Here is a 16,919-nt window from a genome sequence, read left to right on the forward strand (position 1 = left end):
TGCGGATGTGACTGGTGATAGAAGCAAGGTCAGATGCTGTAAAGAGCAATATTGCATAGGAACCTGGAATATTAGGTCCATGAATCAAGGCAAATTGGAAGTGGTCAAACAGGAGATGGCAAGAGTGAACGCTGGCATTCTAGGAATCAGCAAACTAAAATGGACTGGAATGGGTGAATTTAACTCAGATGACCATTATATCTACTACTGCAGGCAGGAATCCCTTAGAAGAAATGGAGTAGCCATCATGGTCAACAAAAGAGTCCAAAATGCAGTACTTGGATGCAATCTCAAAAACGACAGAATGATCTCTGTTCATTTCCAAGGCAAACCACTCAACATCACAGTAATCCAAGTCTATGCCCCAACCAGTAACACTGAAGAAGCTGAAGCTGAATGGTTTTATGAAGACCTACAAGACCTTCTAGAACTAACACCCAAAAAGATGTCCTTTTCATTACAGGGGACTGGAATGCAAACGTAGGAAGTCAAGAAACACCTGGGGTAACAGGCAAATTTGGCTTGGAATATGGAATGAAGCAGGGCAAAGGCTAATAGAGTTTTGCCAAGAAAATGCACTGGTCATAGCAAACACCCTCTTCCAACAACACAAGAGAAGACTCTACACATGGACATCACCAGATGGTCAACACTGAAATCAGATTGATTATATTCTTTGCAGCCAAAGATGGAGAAGCTCTATACAGTCAGCAAAAACAAGACTGGGAGCTTACTGTGGCTCAGATCATGAACTCCTTATTGCCAAATTCAGACTTAAATTGAAGAAAGTAGGGGAAACCACTAGACCATTCAGTTCAGTTCAGTTCAGTTCAGTCGCTCAGTCGTGTCCGACTCTTTGCGACCCCATGAATCGCAGCACGCCAGGCCTCCCTGTCCATCACCAATTCCCGGAGTTCACTGACTCGCGTCCATCGAGTCAGTGATGCCATCCAACCATCTCATCCTCTGTCGTCCCCTTCTTCAAATTCCTTATGATTATACAGTGGAAGTGAGAAGTAGATTTAAGGGACTAGATCTGATAGATAGAGTGCCTGATGAACTATGGATGGAGGTTCGTGACATTGGACAGGAGACAGGGATCAAGACCATCCCCATGGAAAAGAAATGCAAAAAAGCAAAATGGCTGTCTGGGGTGGCCTTACAAATAGCTGTGAAAAGAAGAGGAGCGAAAAGCCAAGGAGAAAAGGAAAGATATAAGCATCTGAATGCAGAGTTCCAAAAGAATAGCAAGGAGAGATAAGAAAGCCTTCCTCACAGATCAATGCAAAGAAATAGAGGAAAACAACAGAATAGGAAAGACTAGAGATCTCTTCAAGAAAATTAGAGATACCAAGGGAACATTTCATGCAAAGATGGGCTCAATAAAGGACAGAAATGGTATGGACCTAATAGAAGCAGAAGATATTAAGAAGAGGTGGCAGGAATACACAGAAGAACTGCACAACCAAGATACTCATGATGGTGTGATCACTCACCTAGAGCCAAACATCCTGGAATGTGAAGTCAAGTGGGCCTTAGAAAGAATCGCTACGAACAAAGCTAGTGGAGGTGATGGAATTCCAGTGGAGCTACTTCAAATCCTGAAATATGATGCTGTGAAAGTGCTGCACTCAATATGCCAGCAAATTTGGAAAACTCAGCAGTAGCCACAGGACTGCAAAAGGTCAGTTTTCATTCCAATCCCAAAGAAAGGCAATGCCAAAGAATGCTCAAACTACCGCACAATTGCACTCATCTCACATGCTAGTAAAGTAATCCTCAAAATTCTCCAAGCCAGGCTTCAGTAACACATGAACCCTGAACTTCCAGATGTTCAAGCTGGTTTTAGAAAAGGCAGAGGAACCAGAGATCAAATTGCAAACATCCGCTGGATCATGGAAAAAGCAAGAGAGTTCCAGAAAAACATCTATTTCTGCTTTATTTACTATGCCAAAGCCTTTGACTGTGTGGATCACAATAAACTGTGGAAAATTCTGAAAGAGATGGGAATACCAGACCACCTGACCTGCCTCTTGAGAAACCTATATGCAGGTCAGGAAGCAGCAGTTAGAACTGGACATGGAACAACGGACTGGTTCCAAATAGGAAAAGGAGTATATCAAGGCTATATATTGTCACCCTGCTTATTTAACTTATATGCAGAGTACATCATGAGAAACTCTGGGCTGGAAGAAGCACAAGCTGGAATCAAGATTGCCGGGAGAAATATCAACAACCTCAGATATGCAGATGACACCACCCTTATGGCAGAAAGTGAAGAGGAACTAAAAGCCTCTTGATGAAAGTGAAAGAGGAGAGTGAAAAAGTTGGCTTAAAGCTCAGCATTCAGAAAACGAAGATCATGGCATCTGGTCCCATCACTTCATGGGAAATAGATGGAGAAATAGTGTCAGACTTTATTTTGGGGGGCTCCAAAATCACTGTAGATGGTGATTGCAGTCATGGAATTAAAAGACGCTTACTCCTTGGAAAGAAAGTCATAACCAACCTAGATAGCATATTACGGAGAAGGCAGTGGCATCCCACTCCAGTACTCTTGCCTGGAAAATCCCATGGACGGAGGAGCCTGGTAGGCTGCAGTCCATGGGGTCACTAGGAGTCGGACACGACTGAGCGACTTCGCCTTCACTTTTCACTTTCCTGCATTGGAGAAGGAAATGGCAACCCACACCAGTGTTCTTGCCTGGAGATTCCCAGGGACAGGGGAGCCTGGTGGGCTGCTGTCTATGGGGTTGCACAGAGTCGGACATGACTGAAGTGACTTAGCAGCAGCAGCAGATAGCATATTCAAAAGCAGAGACATTACTTTGCCAACGAAGGTCTGTCTAGTCAAGGCTATGGTTTTTCCAGCGGTCATGTATGGATGCAAGAGTTGGACTGTGAAGAAAGCCGAGCTCCAAAGAATTGATGCTTTGAACTGTGGTGTTGGAGAAGACTCTTGAGAGTCCCTTTGACTGCAAGGAGATCCAACCAGTCCATCCTAAAGAAGATCAGTCCTGGGTGTTCTTTGGAAGGCCTGATGCTAAAGCTGAAACTCCAGTACTTTGGCCACCTCATGTGAAGTTGACTCATTGGAAAAGACTCTGATGCTGGGAGGGATTGGGGGCAGGAGGAGAAGGGGACGACAGAGGATGAGATGGATGGATGGCATCACTGATGCGATGGACATGAGTTCGAGTGAACTCCGGGAGTTGGTGATGGACAGGGAGGCCTGGCGTCCTGCAATTCATGGGGTCACAAAGAGTCGGATACGCTTGAGGGACGGGACTGAACTGAACTGAACTGATACTGTACTGCACTGAAAGTTGAGAACCACCTGCTTAGAAGACAAGTGTCATACTGCTTTTCCTTCCAGAGCAGCACCCAGCCCAGGCTCAGCACTGGCAAAAATTCAGGCTGCAAGATTCTGCGCCCCATCTGGTCACTTGTAAGAGATCTCCACCAGGCCTTCCAGCCACATTTCTTGAACTCATCCCCAGGGCAGTAAGAATCCATTCCTTGCCTTTTACCTTATTGTCAGAACCTAACCATCAAGCCCAACCCCACTCACAGCACACGGGAAAAGTGAGGCCCGGAGATGGAAAGTGCCTTAAGCGAGATCACACAGCTAGCTAGCAGCAGAGATAAAACAAGAACCTCCTACCCCAACTTCCGTGCCTCCACTGACTTTGTAGCGAGCACTGATTAGGGATCGCACAGAACTCACCTCCTCCACCACCAACACCACTATCCCCAAACCCATTTCCACCCTCCTCGCGTCCTCAACCTCCCTCCGTCCTCTCCAAGGCGACTCGTCTCGGTGTATTCCAGGACTTCACAAACATTCCACACTCCCCAACTTCAACCCTACTGCTTCTGGCAGTCCCTCGCCTACAAAACACACAAACTGAGAGATCCCCACCAAACAGACACTCAGTCACCCCGCAGTACCCCGCGCGCGCGAGTCCGCCCCGAGGCGCAGGCGTCATGCTAAGTCGGCGCGCGTCGGTGACGTCACGGGCGGCGCCATCCCCGAGCTAGGAGCTCGAGACCCCAGCTCCTAGTAGCAGGTCGTGCGCCTGTCAACCTGCTTCCCGCGCGACTTCGGGCACAAGGAACATCAGCGCCACAAACTTGGACGAGAGAGGCTGTAGTGGTCGAGGGCTGCTGAAGAAACTAGAGACGGGTGAAGAGTGAGCGACGCCCGAAGGAGACGTCAGCACAGCGCACCGGAAGCGGCCCGAGAATGACGAGTAAGCCGGGTTGAGGGCCACGAAACTGGAGAGGGGTGGGGTGTTAGAGAGCCGGAGACTAGGTCTCGGTACTGGTGGGTGACAGGGTTGCAGGGGAGTCTGGACGGAACTGCCGTGGGAATTGCTCCGCCTTCTAGAAGTGTAACTGTGGCCCGGAGTCCCGATTGGCCTGGCGCAGTCTCTGAGCTAGAAACTGATGTCGGGTTCTCTGGGCGGGAGGAGGGGGAGGGGGGCTGCCCTGCTCCCTGGTGAGTGGTGCTGGAGGAGGGCCCAAGGCCTTGGTCTGACTTGGCTGCTGTCTCTCGTGGTGGCGTGGTCCCTTTTCCTCGCTACAACCCGGTTTCCCCTTTTGTAACGGTTGAATGGCATCACCAACTCAATGGACATGAGTTTGAGCAAGCTCCGGGAGTTGGTGATGGGCAGGGAAGCCTGGTGTGCTGCAGTCCATGGGGTCGCAGAGTCGGACAGGACTGAGCGACTGATCTGAATCTGAAGGTACTGATAATGGTGCCTGACCAGCCACCTGTTCTGTGAACGACCCTTTTCTGGTGTAAAGCACAGAGAGCGCGCTGGGGAACAATACCACTAACCCAAGGCTTTGAGAATTTGAGCATAGAGGAGGTGAGCAAGCACCCGAGGCAATTTATATAGGCGGGGGAGTGACACCATTAAAGCTGGATTTTAAGTTCCGCTTCTGCCTCTTAATCTATGTGATCGAGTTAAGTGTCTCAGCACATTTGAACTTCCAATTTTCTCAGTGCGTAATAGGAATGTGTGTGTGCGTGCTTAGTCATGGCCAACTCTTTGCAACCCCATGGACTGTAGCCCACCAGGTTCCTCTGTCCATGGGATTTTCCAGGCAAGAATACTGGAGTGGGTTGCCTCCTCCAAGGGATCTTCCCAACCCAGAGATTGAACCCATTTCTCCTGTGTCTCCTGCACTGGCAGGCGAATTCTTTACCACTGGCGCCACCTGGGACTATATAATAGGAATAATAACACCTTTAAAATGGTCACTCAGAAAGTATGAGGTAAAATATACGTAGCTTTTAATTGGGCATGGCAAGTATTGAGGGCTCAATAACTGTTAGATGTCTGTTATAGGAGAAAAAAAAAAGAAAAGGCTTCTGGGTTTATTGCTAGGCACCTGTGACAGTTGCAGTCATTCCTGGGGTTCTATACCCTGCAAGTTACTTTATACAAGCAGATTTCAATCCCTGTCTTCCAGTTGAGGGAGAATCATACTCTGTATATAAAACTTGTAACCACCTTGGTTTGTTTGTTCAAATGTATTCAGGGACGCACAACAGAGCTGGGATGGAATTTAGAGTGTAGTGTGAACCATATTTTCTAGTCCTTTGGCCCTTAAACCAGGCCTTGTCTCATTCTCTTCATACCCATATTCTGTCCCCAATGCTATGGTTTTCTTCAGAAGAAATTAAGAAACAAGAGTGTGGAAAATTTTTGAAGGTTGAAACCGTGTTGAGCAATATGTATTTTGAGCTTGAAGAAAGCGCTATGGTATTTTATCAATTTAGGATGCCATCAGTTGTATGATACATCTCAGCTTCATTGATACTAAAATGTGAGAAGTCTTTTTTTAAACATCTAACAGTAAACAAAATGTAATAGTTTCAAGTATCTTCATCCTGAAAAGCCCTGTCACATAACTTTTAAATGAGATACATTATTAGAGTTCTAGAGCAACAGATTCCAGAGATTCTGACACACATTCATGTTTGAGAAGCTCTGTTCTAAAGCACACCGCTGGGACTGCTAGGATGGACGGATGTGGCTGGAGGGTAGGGCCTTAGACATCTGAGTAAGCTTTGCTGCTGTGCTCTTTGTACCACCCATCTGTCCCTCAATAAGCAAAGTTAGAAAAGTCTTAGGTTTTATAGCCATAGCCAACAGGATTGATCTTTCCATGTTTGTGTGTGTGTGTTTTTTTTACTCCCCTAGGTGTGGCCTACCATGCCTTTTCTCAGAAAGAGGCAAAAGAATTCGACGTTCAGGTACGGTTCTTGGGCAGGGGGTCTGGGGGCAACAGAGGTGATGGCAGAGATGGTTCCGTGACTCCTTAACTTTCCCACAGTTTACCCTCACGTTTCCAGCGGGCATGTTAGGGTTAATCAAGGCCTGTTGCTCTGCTGGCCTGCTTTCCCAGAGTCAGGTTTGGTAAACTGGGACTTTCATAAGTGTAATTTATGGATCATATCTGGGTGCTACAGACATACTTAGTTTGGCAAAAGCTTCACTGGTGACTCATAAGGAGGGAGTTACTTAGGAAATCAAGATCTTGAAAGACTGATATACCTTTATTTGGCTTCTGCATGAAAGGTGGGCCACTTAAGTGTTTAAAGAATCAAATGTCCTCTTACAATAATAATAGTGATGATAGTGAATCTTTACTTAGCATTTAAAAGTACAGAGCTGAAGCTGACTGCCCTCCTTACTATGGGGAACCTTGAAGATTGTGTGTATCACATTAATCCCCATCTCCCACCCATCCCCAAGCCCATGTCTGCTCCATGAAATGAGAGCTTGATTACTATTGACACCTGAGCTCTAAGGTGTTTGCAGCCCAGTTAGTGCAACAGAAGTCCAGGATATGGCCCTGCCAAGAGGGAGAGCCTGAGTAGAACCTCAGTGCTCCCTAGGGCTGTGGCACACATCTGGGCAAAGGCATTGGAATGAGGAAGAGACTGGTGGAACTTCAACTCGAGGGACAGCAGTGCCTGTTCTTTCAAGAATCACACGCAGTCATGACAGTTGTTTTGCCCAGAAACTCTCTAAGCGCAGGTGCTCAGTCACAGCCACATGATGCTCTGCTGTGTGTGGAAAAGCGTGAATGTGCAGGGCTAAGGCAGGCTGACAGTTTCTTCATGCAATGCCAGAACCAACTAGGAGAGTACCAAGCCACGTCTGCACAGCTGAAGACTCAATAGAGTATCAATGATACGGCCAGTGTCAAAATTGCTGTGGCTGGGCCCAACCTGGAGCTCTTGATGATGCTGTTTTTCCCTAGTGTTAGGGTCATTTCCTTTGAGGCCATCGCTTGCCTTCGTTTGCTCATGATTGATTAAATACTGTTGCCTTATTGTTTCTTAAGCTTTCCTCCCTTCCAAGGATGAGAGAAGTCTTTTCTTCCAAAACCAGTGTTTTTGTCCATTTGGGTTTTTGCTGTGGCTTTTTGTTTTTGTTCTTAACTAACCTCAAAGAAGTAGAGTAGAAAGTTGGAGTCTGAGGTGATCTGTGTGGCAGTCACAAGTTGACATTTAAATGTGGCTTTCACTTCTGGCCAGCTGGGCTGGCAGACACTCGGCCAACAAGAGGCTGTGTGGGCCTCGGTGGGTAGACAGGTGGGTCGGCGAAGGTGGCCACCTGCTGTTGGGGTGGGTGTGGGAGGGCCCGGGGGCCTGGGTGGCCCCAGCCAGAGCAGCCCCGCACCGTCTTGTCCCCAAGCAGCACCCGGGAGCCCAGCGGGCCAAGGCCTTTGTGAGGGCCTTCCTGAAGCGGAGCATGCCCCGAATGAGCCAGCAAGCCCTAGAGGACCACCTGCAACGCAAGGCCGTTGTCCTGGAGTACTTCACTCACCGGAAGCGAAAGGAAAAGAGAAAGAAATCTAAAGGCCTTTCTGCCAAGCAGAGGAGGGAGCTGCGGCTCTTTGACATTAAACCAGAGCAGCAGAGGTATGGTGAGCTTTTCCTGCCTTTCCACGTGAGCAGTGTAATCTTCCTAGTACTAAGTACAGATTTGGAAAGCTAGGGGATTCCCTGGTGGCTCAGACCATAGAGAGTCTGCCTGCAACTCTCGGGAGGCCCGGGTTCGATCCATGGGTCGGGAAGATCCCCTGGAGAAGGAAATGGCAACCCACTCCAGTATTCTCGCCTGGAAAATCCTACGGACGGAGGAGCCTGGTGGGCTATGTAGTCCATAGGGTTGCAAAGGGTCTGACACGGCTGAGCAGCTTCACTTAGGGAAGCTAGAAAGCCCCTGCTCCGCTTTAGCTAAGAGAGCCTCTCCCATTTCTGCCACAAGGGGGCAGCCTTCCTTTACCAATTCAGACCTTTTTGGATTTGGCTTCTGTCCTATCCTTAACTATTAAGGCCAGTGCCAAAAGTGAGTCTGTTGCCCATGACAACAGGGCGATGGTTTTCTTAGAACAAAAGGAACTGATACTTCTTAACGTATATCTCTCTGTAGCTTTTAATAGCTCTAGACAGAATCACCCATTGGGGTTTTGTTGCCAAAGAACGTGCTGCCCATGTGTTTCAGAAGTTTTGAGAGAGACATTTCTCTCTGTGGGAGGACATGTTCCTCCCTCCAGCTGACACTCCATCCCTCCTTGGCTACAGTTCTGCATTTGCATGTCTTAGGACTGTTCATATGCTTTGGCACCAAGATCTGTAGCCAAATAGCCTCCCACATCCCACAAGACAGAATCTGTAACTTTGTTCACGGCCCCCTCACAAAATCAGCTGGGTTTTGGGAGGAGGAAGAGGCTGCTGCCTGCCCCTGGTGTGCCTCACCCATGTCCCTACCGATAGAGTCCACTTTGGGTTTCAGCCTGAGGTCCTCATTTTCTCTAACCAGTAGCTTCATTAAGCGGATTCCTCATGAAGCATCAAGAAGGCCCATTCGGGGTCCTCTCACCTGCTTCCTCCCCTGCACCCCACCACTTCTCACCCTCCAGACAGACCTTGTCACCTTGCACATGGACTTATGACAACCAGCCTCTCCTGTTTACTGAGGGCTTATCGAGGTCCGCTTCCTATAACAGAAGACCTCCAAACAGCAGTTACTTAAACAATAAGCCAGTAGCAGTGGCTTCTTTTCTCTTGGGAAAAGCCCAGTTGAATGCCATCCTGGGCTGGTGCACAGGCAGCTCCACAGCCATCAGACACCCCGGAGTGCAGCCTGGCGCGCACCCTTGCTGCTGTGCCGTCTCATCTAAGGTGTCTGCTTGAGCTCCAACCATCACGGCTGCATCTAACCAGCAGGAAGGATGAAGGGGCAAAGGAAGGCAACCTCTTTCTCTTCTCCTTAGCACGAACATAGCCTTGAGAGTGTTCTACCAGAGAGGAAACTAAGATTTGAGAGGTGAAAGTACTGGATTTCAGTGCGGTTACAGGAAGTAGAACTAGGATTTGCACCCAGGCCCCCGTGATCCAGGTCATGGTCCTTGGCATCAAGCAAGCTCTGTGCTCTTTGGATGTTATATTGTCATATATTATAAATGTCACATTGCCTGACTTTTTACCTCTATCTGAATTTGCCACAGATACAGTCTTTTTCTCCCTCTACATGAACTCTGGAAACAGTACATCCGGGATCTATGTAACGGCCTCAAACCAGACACGTGAGTCACAACTCTGAAGCCTTGCCCTTTGGAGCAGAACCCAAGGGACCCTGCATTGCCTGGCTGCAGAAGTCTGTAGACCTGTTTGCTCCTTTCAGAATTTATCATCATGGTATACACTGAAGGCTTCTGTTTACCTCTTAGGCAGCCACAGATGATTCAGGCCAAGCTTCTAAAGGCAGACCTTCACGGCGCTGTTGTTTCAGGTAATTTGCCTAAAGAGCACATCCTCCGGATGCCCAGGCCATCCTTCGGTGACAGTTCCTTTCACTGCTGATATTCCATCACCAGCACTTAGGATAGGAGATGACTATAGACGTCTTAGTCAGTTCTGGCCGCTTGTTGGATACTCTTAAATGGTCTCTGTGTGCCTTCTCCACACAGAGACCCCTGCTGGCACTCACACACAGCCTGCTAACTTGAACAGTCCCGTGGTTCTAAATGTCAGCTCTGGACCGACAGTCCCCAAGTTGTCATCTCCAGCACAGACCTTCCCCTTGAACTCTTTGAATTCAACTGTCTGCTGGATATAGCCACCTAGATGTGCAGTAGACGCTGTAAACTCTACACATCCAAAGTAGAACTCTGGGCCTCTGCTCAGATCAGCCCTCCCCCTGGTTGTCATCTCAGTTGCCGCTGAGGTCAGTGTCAGTGACGCCACTGAGCACTGCTGAGGGCCACAGTTCGTAGCGCACTAGTCGCCCTGGCTGTGCAGGCCGGAGACCTCGGAGGCACCCACATTTCTTTCCTCATCCCCACCTCCAAGACATGAGCACACCCTAACATCCGAATCTAAGCCACCGCTCCTCCCCTGGATTATTGCAGAGCCGCCTAACCCTCTTCCTACCAACACACTGCTCCTCCCCTGACCAGGCAGCCAGAGGGAGGATTTTTTTAACTGAAAAAGTCCTGTCCTTTCTGCCTCTTTACTGTGGTCCAAACAGCCTGTGCAGTCTCCTTGGGCAGCAAGTCTAACCACACTGACCAGCTTTCTGCTCACCAGGCCTGGCCCTGCCTCAGGGTCTTAGCATTTGCTTCTTCCCTCTGGCCAGGAGTTCTTTGTGCTCACAGGATTCTTTCTCGTTATTTGGGTCTCTGTTCAGATGTCACTTCCCAGGGGTCTACCATTACTAAAGATGACCTCTCTCCCCCATTACCCTGCCCTTGTTTTTTTTCATAGCACTCATCACTATCAGAAAATAAAGCTATCTGTATTTGTTACCCCTCCCCCATTAGAACAACAGCTTCTTGAGAGCAGGACCCAGGACTGCCCTTTTCACTGCTGTGCCCAGCACCTGCCTAGGACAGTGCCAGACACACAGCAGGTGTTCCGTGACCATGTACTGGCTACATGGGAGATGGGTTGGAGGAGGTGAGGGGCCTGTTGCCGTGGTGGCAGCTCACTGCTGGGTGACCTGGAGTGGCCGCCCATTCTGGCCAGAGCGTAGGAGGTTACAGGAAGACCATGGTGAACAGGTGTTCACTTAGGTCCTATAAGTGAGACCTGGCCTTGCCAGAGCAACCCAACTGTGGGTCTTGGTGGTATTGGATACATGTGCGACCTCTTGGCTCCAAAATCCTGCCTAGGACCCCTGTGGCAGCAGGCCCTCTGAAGGACACCTTACCAGAGCAGCACAGAGACTATAACGCCCCAGTAAGGGACTGGGAAACCTGGGTTTGTCCATGCCCAGCGGAGTCGCCAACACTTAGGATCGGAGTGCTGCCCCTCACCACGCCCCGCCTGGTGTCCTTTCTTCCTCTGCTGGCTCAAGGTTGGGAACAGAGCCCTCATCCCCGACAGGTCTGGCTGCCTGTGGCTCCGCTAACAGCACAGAGGCCTGAGCCCTGCACTGCCCTTTTCCTTTGCAGTTACAAAATCCAAGTGCCCCTCCTATGTGGGTGTTACAGGGATCCTTCTACAAGAGACAAAGCATGTTTTCAAAATCATCACTAAAGAAGACCGCCTGAAAGGTACGTGACTGGATGGCCGTGGCTGTGGCCGCCCCAGCCAACTCATTGGCACTTTCCTCAGGACTCTAAAGGTAGTTTGGCCTTTCGAGTCAGCAGATCCCTGCCTATCGTACATGTCAAGCCTACAAAGACCATCCTGGCACCCTGGGCTCTCCCTGAGACACTCGTCAGCCCAGCCACCATGGCCAGACATGATCAAGGAAAGGGAGGGTGGCTTGGCTGTGCCTCCAGACACCTGGGTCTGTTTCCAGGACTGGGACCCTCCACCTGCCCAAAGGCTGCTGCCTCCCAGAAAATTATAGCCAGAGAGCTAGTAGGGAGGAAGCCAAGGCAGCGCCTGCCCCTGGAGTTCCCAGAGCCCGCGCCCTGGGATCCGGGGAGGCAAGTCCCCCCTCGCCTGTCTGTCGTGCTCACCACTCTGGCAGAGGAGCGCCTGGCCTGCCAGGATTCCCACCCCCTGCCTTGCCCACGAATCCAGAGACTTCAAAACCACAGGGGGGTTGCTCCTTTAATTTTTGACCCGTGGGTGTCTTGCAGCTTGCTTCCATTTCCCTATATATTCCTCCGCTGTCATTTTAAACCTCAGAAAGTGGTGTACAGGTTTCCCCAGAAGCATAACCCCATGAGTCTGTCTGCAGGTTATGTGGTAAGACCTGTTTCTGGCAGTTTTTCTAGGAGCTTTTGATTCTGGAAGTTTGGTTCATAGCCTTTCACCCTGAAAACTAGGTGTTGAGTTATATTTAAAATGTGAGTAAATTGGCTGCCTGGTGGAATCATCACCTTCATCCTGGTATTGTTAACTTTGTGGGTTCCTGCATTTCCTAATGTTTTCCCTAGTCGCTTTGTTTATTGTCTAATACAAACATCTTGGGAATAATAGTTTCTGTAAAAGTGAACTTACTGCCAGGATTTTTTTCCTTATCCTTTTTCTCTCACTTTTTTTCAGTTATCCCCAAGCTAAACTGTGTGTTCACTGTGGAGATCGATGGCTTTATTTCCTACATTTATGGTAGCAAATTCCAGCTGCGGTCAAGTGAGCGGTCTGCAAAAAAGTTCAAAGCCAAGGGAACAATTGACCTGTGAGCTGTTGCTGCCTAAGGGGATTATTTATGCCAGCCAAAGACTGGAAACATCCACCTTTCAGGGAAGAGCTGGTCAGGCCAGTTCTGGTCATAGACCACTTCCAGCCAGTTTAAATCAGCGTAAGGACATTGAGTCATCTGGGAAGAAGCACTGTACTGAGCACAGAATTCAGGGACCAGAGGGATGTGTCTTTATAGATGCTCTTGCTTTTATATTACTCCCATGGAGAGAAAAGATTGGCAGAAAGCACCAGGATTAACACAAGTTGACCTAAATAGTTTATTTGGTTTTTCTTTTCATACTTTTCTGTGTTTTCAGAATGTTGTTTGATAAATCAGTAGTTTGTGTGATAATAAAATATGCATGTGGGCGTGAACAGGCCACAGGAGTGATTCCTGCAGCACAGCCAGGATGGAAGGGAAGAGAGGCCTGAGGCTGCCCCTGGCCTGTGCCTTTTGCTCTCGGTGCCATGAGGCTCCGAGTGCAGTAGTTCAGAGGTGCCCTGCATCTTCGACGCGTTACTTTAAATCATGCCTTCTGTCAAGCTCTGACCTAACCACGGTTTACTTTGCTGTTTCTAGAAAGCAGAAGAAAGTTCCAGTACAGGGAGCTTAAGCCTATGGAGTGTTCTCAATTCCTGAGTCTGTTAGGCTCCAGAGGAAGGGGGACTGAGGGGAAAATAAGACTACAGCCTTTGCCAAGGTCTAACCTGCAAGGAAGCCTGAGTCCCCAACGGTGCCGCCTTCGGTGACTCTTAGTTCCATTTTTGCTGCCAAAAAGCATGGCTCTCCAGTCTGACCCCAGGCCTGCGGGCAGTGTGCCCGTGGGCCAGTAGCTGGGGCCCTTCTACGCAGGCCTGAGTACAAACCAGCCGAATGAGAACAGGGTGGGGACCAGCCTTCCAGGTCTGCTATTAAAAAAGCCATGTGGCTTAGAAGACCCTGTCACCCCTTTCCTTTGAGCAGCAGGTGTTTGCCGGTCAACAAGGTGAAGGCAGAAGCTTCCTGATGACAAACTGGGGGCACATCCACATGCCTTTTGCTTCCACGCCAAGAGAAGCAGCAGTGCCAGAGCTTTGCTTTCTCAGCACTTCCTGCTCAGTATCCTCACGGGACGAGAAACACGATAAGAGGAGCGTAAACGCTGGTTTCACGTTAACTGGACAGCGAGAAGGCCTAGCTGTGCCTCCTGAAGGCTGAGCCCACCGAGAGTCTCCCACGGTCATTCATGCCTGGCAGCTCGACCCCGCTTCCGTCTGCACGTGCTGTCCCTCACTTACCCGGAGGGTCTGAGTCTCCTGGGGTGTTCTCCACAGTCTAGCCACTGCTGCCTGTGGTTTGGAGCACAGTTCCCAGCACCACCTCAGACGGGGCATCCTGACCCAGTGACAGCTATTGGTTGTGGCCACAAAGACACTCAGAGCACTGGCTTGCCTGGGGCCTCACCACCTGAGAGAGGTGAAGCTGGGATTTGAACCCTATAGTCCAGCTCCGGAGCCATGTGTTTTAGGATGGGAAGATACCTCAAGAGTGCATCCTTTATTACCTGGGTTCCCACTTCCTGAGGGAATCTCTTGTCTTTCCCGTAATACAGCTTCTGTTCTTCCGGCTGTCTGAAAGTGCCACACTGGTAACAGCATAGGTGCTATCACTTCCTAAATCCCACTGCTCTTACCCACCCCTCTGCAATGTAAAAGGCGGCCAATGTTGTATAAATATACAGTTGCTTTCCAGAAAAGTTGTTGGAACCAATTGCCATGTGAAATCTGTTTTTCATTTGGCGCAGACTCAAGTTTCCATGTGCGTGGCTGTTTAGTTTATATACTTCTCTCCCCCTCCCCAAGGAGACTTGGTGAGAACGCTCACCTGCCACGAAGCTGCTACTGAGCTGCCTGTTTCTGGAAGACCCTTTTGTCCCTAGGGGCCATGAGTCTCTGTGCCCCATGGACCACGCCATCCTCAAAGGCAGAGGAGGGGGTGAGGAGGGCCCAGGCCGGGCTGGGTGCTGACTGTGAGTGAGCAATCCCGATGAAACTGTACTAAACACTGCACAGGCGGGTACACAGGGCTGGCTGTGTCCCCAGGGCTGCAGCACAGGGCTTGTCTTGGAGAGCGCTGTAGTACTTTGCAGTCCAGTCTCTCCCATCTCCGCTGCCCAGGGAGCAGAGCGCCAGCAGAGCTGAGGCCTTGGACACATAGGCTACCTGTGAGACGGTGAAATTTGCCTTGTGTATAAGCCGTCAGGCAGGGGAGAGCCCTGTGCCCCAAGAGAGGCCTGTGAAGCCACAGAACAGTTAACACCATGGGACGAGACAGGAGACGTGGGTACTGTGACCCACTGTCCCCCTCAAGAGCGAGTGGGCCCCAGGCCCTTTACATCCCCTAGGGCCAGTTCTGAGAAGGACACAGCCACAGTGCGGGGCCTGCAAGGACAGGCCAGCGCCTCGGGATGAAAAGGAAAAGGATGAAGCACCTGGAGGGTGAGGGGCAGTGTGGACCATGCCTTATTAGCCCAGCCTGCCATAACAATACTGCAGGGAGTCAGCTTAATCAACAGACATTTCTTATCTCATTGTTCTGGAGGTTGGGCGTCCAAGATTAAGGTGCTGTTGGTTGCTGTCTGGTAAGAGCTTTCTCCTTGGCCACATCACTGTGTCCTCAGATGACCACCTGTGTGCACTCGAGGAGAGGTGAGAGATCGCTGATGTCTCCCTCTTATAAGGACACCAGTCTTACGGAATTAAAGCCCCACCTTCCTAAGCTTATTTAACTTTAATTACCTCCTTAAAGGCCCAGGACTTCAACAGAGGAATCTGGAGGGAACATGATTCAGTCCATTAACAGCCATGGAGATGTCCCAGCTGGGACAGACTAATTGTGCCCTGCACCCTGATCCACATCCTCAGATACTGGCCTGGCCCAGCCTTTCCACACCCCTCTATGGGGTGCTCGGACCATTAGCCAGTTCATCCAACCCAGCTGCTGGACCCTGAGCTCCCATCACCACAGGATTCCAGGATTTGCCCATGGAACTTTGATTCAGCTGCTCCCTCCCTCCAATACCAGGAGCTCAGAGGGTTCCAGCTTCTCTTACATTTCTGCAAACAGCTTCTCTTCCCAAGCCCTCTTGTTGGGGCCAGGCAGAGTCTGGTTGGGAAAGGAAATGAACACGCAGGTGGGCAGGGTGGGCAAGGGCGGCTCCCTGCAAGTGGCTCTGGATCCAGGCAGTTGTGGGATGTGTAAGAGTGCGGTCACATGGGCTCGGCAGAGGCCTGCAGGGCCAACATGGAGAACCCAGGAAATCACCTACCTAGAGGGCCTGGGGCCACCAGAGGAGAGACAGGAAAGGCTGTGGGGCTATGGCTACCAAACTCAGGAGATGCCCAGCAGGCGGGGAGAGATGGCGGAAGCTGCTAGAAAAGTTCTGCATCGGGCAGGCTGTGGAGTTGTGCTGATCCAGTCACCCAGTTCTGAAGTCTTCCAAGGCCTCTGTGTCACCATCTGTCAAGTGTGGTCTTGAGACTAGATCAGGACTTCCTGAAGGATTCTGGCACTACCTGAGCAAGAATCTGCAGGATACGTGTTAAAAGCAGTCAGATCCTGGGCTGCGATCAGACACCACGGGTGGAGCCCAGACAGCTTTCTGTTTCTCTAAGACCCCAGCTGGTTCCTCCAGTCATTGATGTTTGAGGATGCTGGACTCCAGATGGTATCTGAAGTCTTTTCCAGCTCTGACATCTGGACTGTGATTTAAGATTTGGGCCTCTCGGGATGGTGCTTTCTGAATGCTGGAAAAGATTGTCAAATGACTGATCTCTCAGGTTCTGAAGAGTAAACACGAGCATTCCCTGCCAAAGCCATAAATTATGGTAAAAAGCTTGCTTTCTGGACAATGGCTTTAGTTCTAATTTAGTTTGCATTTCTTAACTATAATGTCTAATTAAGACATCTGTTAAATGTCTATAATATTAATTTAATAGAGGGGGCTCTAATAGAACTGTATTGGAATTGTCCATTTAATTAACCTCACGGGCCTTTAATGGATGTCTTAAATAGACATCATTAACAAGAGTGCTAGACAAATTAAAATTAGAGTCAATAACATTCTTGGTGATTTTTCCTGAGCTGTGAAGGACAAGCACTGCTAAGTAGACAGGCATAGAGATGGAGTGTTGGCTCTGTTCATCCCCAGCAGGGTCCGCAATGGACAAGGCCCCAGGCACAGCTCAACTGTTCTGTGTCCTGGTCAGC

General features: G+C 49.7%; 1 protein-coding gene and 1 pseudogene across 2 annotated transcripts; one reads left to right on the forward strand and one right to left on the reverse strand.

The window, feature by feature from the left end:
• Positions 1-3,992, reverse strand: part of LOC106990158 (craniofacial development protein 2-like) — a 29,321-nt pseudogene extending 25,329 nt beyond the window's left edge.
• Positions 3,993-4,010: 18 nt separating this feature from the next.
• On the forward strand, positions 4,011-14,420 carry POP4 (POP4 homolog, ribonuclease P/MRP subunit). Of its 2 annotated transcripts, none has more exons than XM_012190086.4 (7): positions 4,011-4,253; positions 6,216-6,268; positions 7,719-7,945; positions 9,538-9,615; positions 9,760-9,821; positions 11,485-11,586; positions 12,533-14,420. In XM_012190086.4, exons 1-7 carry the CDS (start codon positions 4,247-4,249, stop codon positions 12,667-12,669), a joined length of 666 nt encoding a protein of 221 aa, XP_012045476.1. In that variant the 5' UTR covers positions 4,011-4,246; the 3' UTR covers positions 12,670-14,420. The 2 variants fall into 2 exon arrangements, with proteins under 2 accessions (XP_012045476.1, XP_004015177.1); XM_004015128.5 differs by having other exon boundaries at positions 7,722-7,945.
• The last annotated feature ends 2,499 nt before the right edge of the window (positions 14,421-16,919 follow it).

The sequence above is a fragment of the Ovis aries genome, chromosome 14 (genome assembly GCF_016772045.2).
Source record: "Ovis aries strain OAR_USU_Benz2616 breed Rambouillet chromosome 14, ARS-UI_Ramb_v3.0, whole genome shotgun sequence".
Lineage (NCBI taxonomy): Eukaryota > Metazoa > Chordata > Mammalia > Artiodactyla > Bovidae > Ovis > Ovis aries.

Excerpts from the sequence above, each read along its gene's own strand:
- POP4 (XM_012190086.4), top strand. Across the intron at positions 6,269-7,718 it reads CAAAAGAATTCGACGTTCAG|CAGCACCCGGGAGCCCAGCG; the intron begins GTACGGTTCTTG and ends CTTGTCCCCAAG. Across the intron at positions 7,946-9,537 it reads ATTAAACCAGAGCAGCAGAG|ATACAGTCTTTTTCTCCCTC; the intron begins GTATGGTGAGCT and ends AATTTGCCACAG.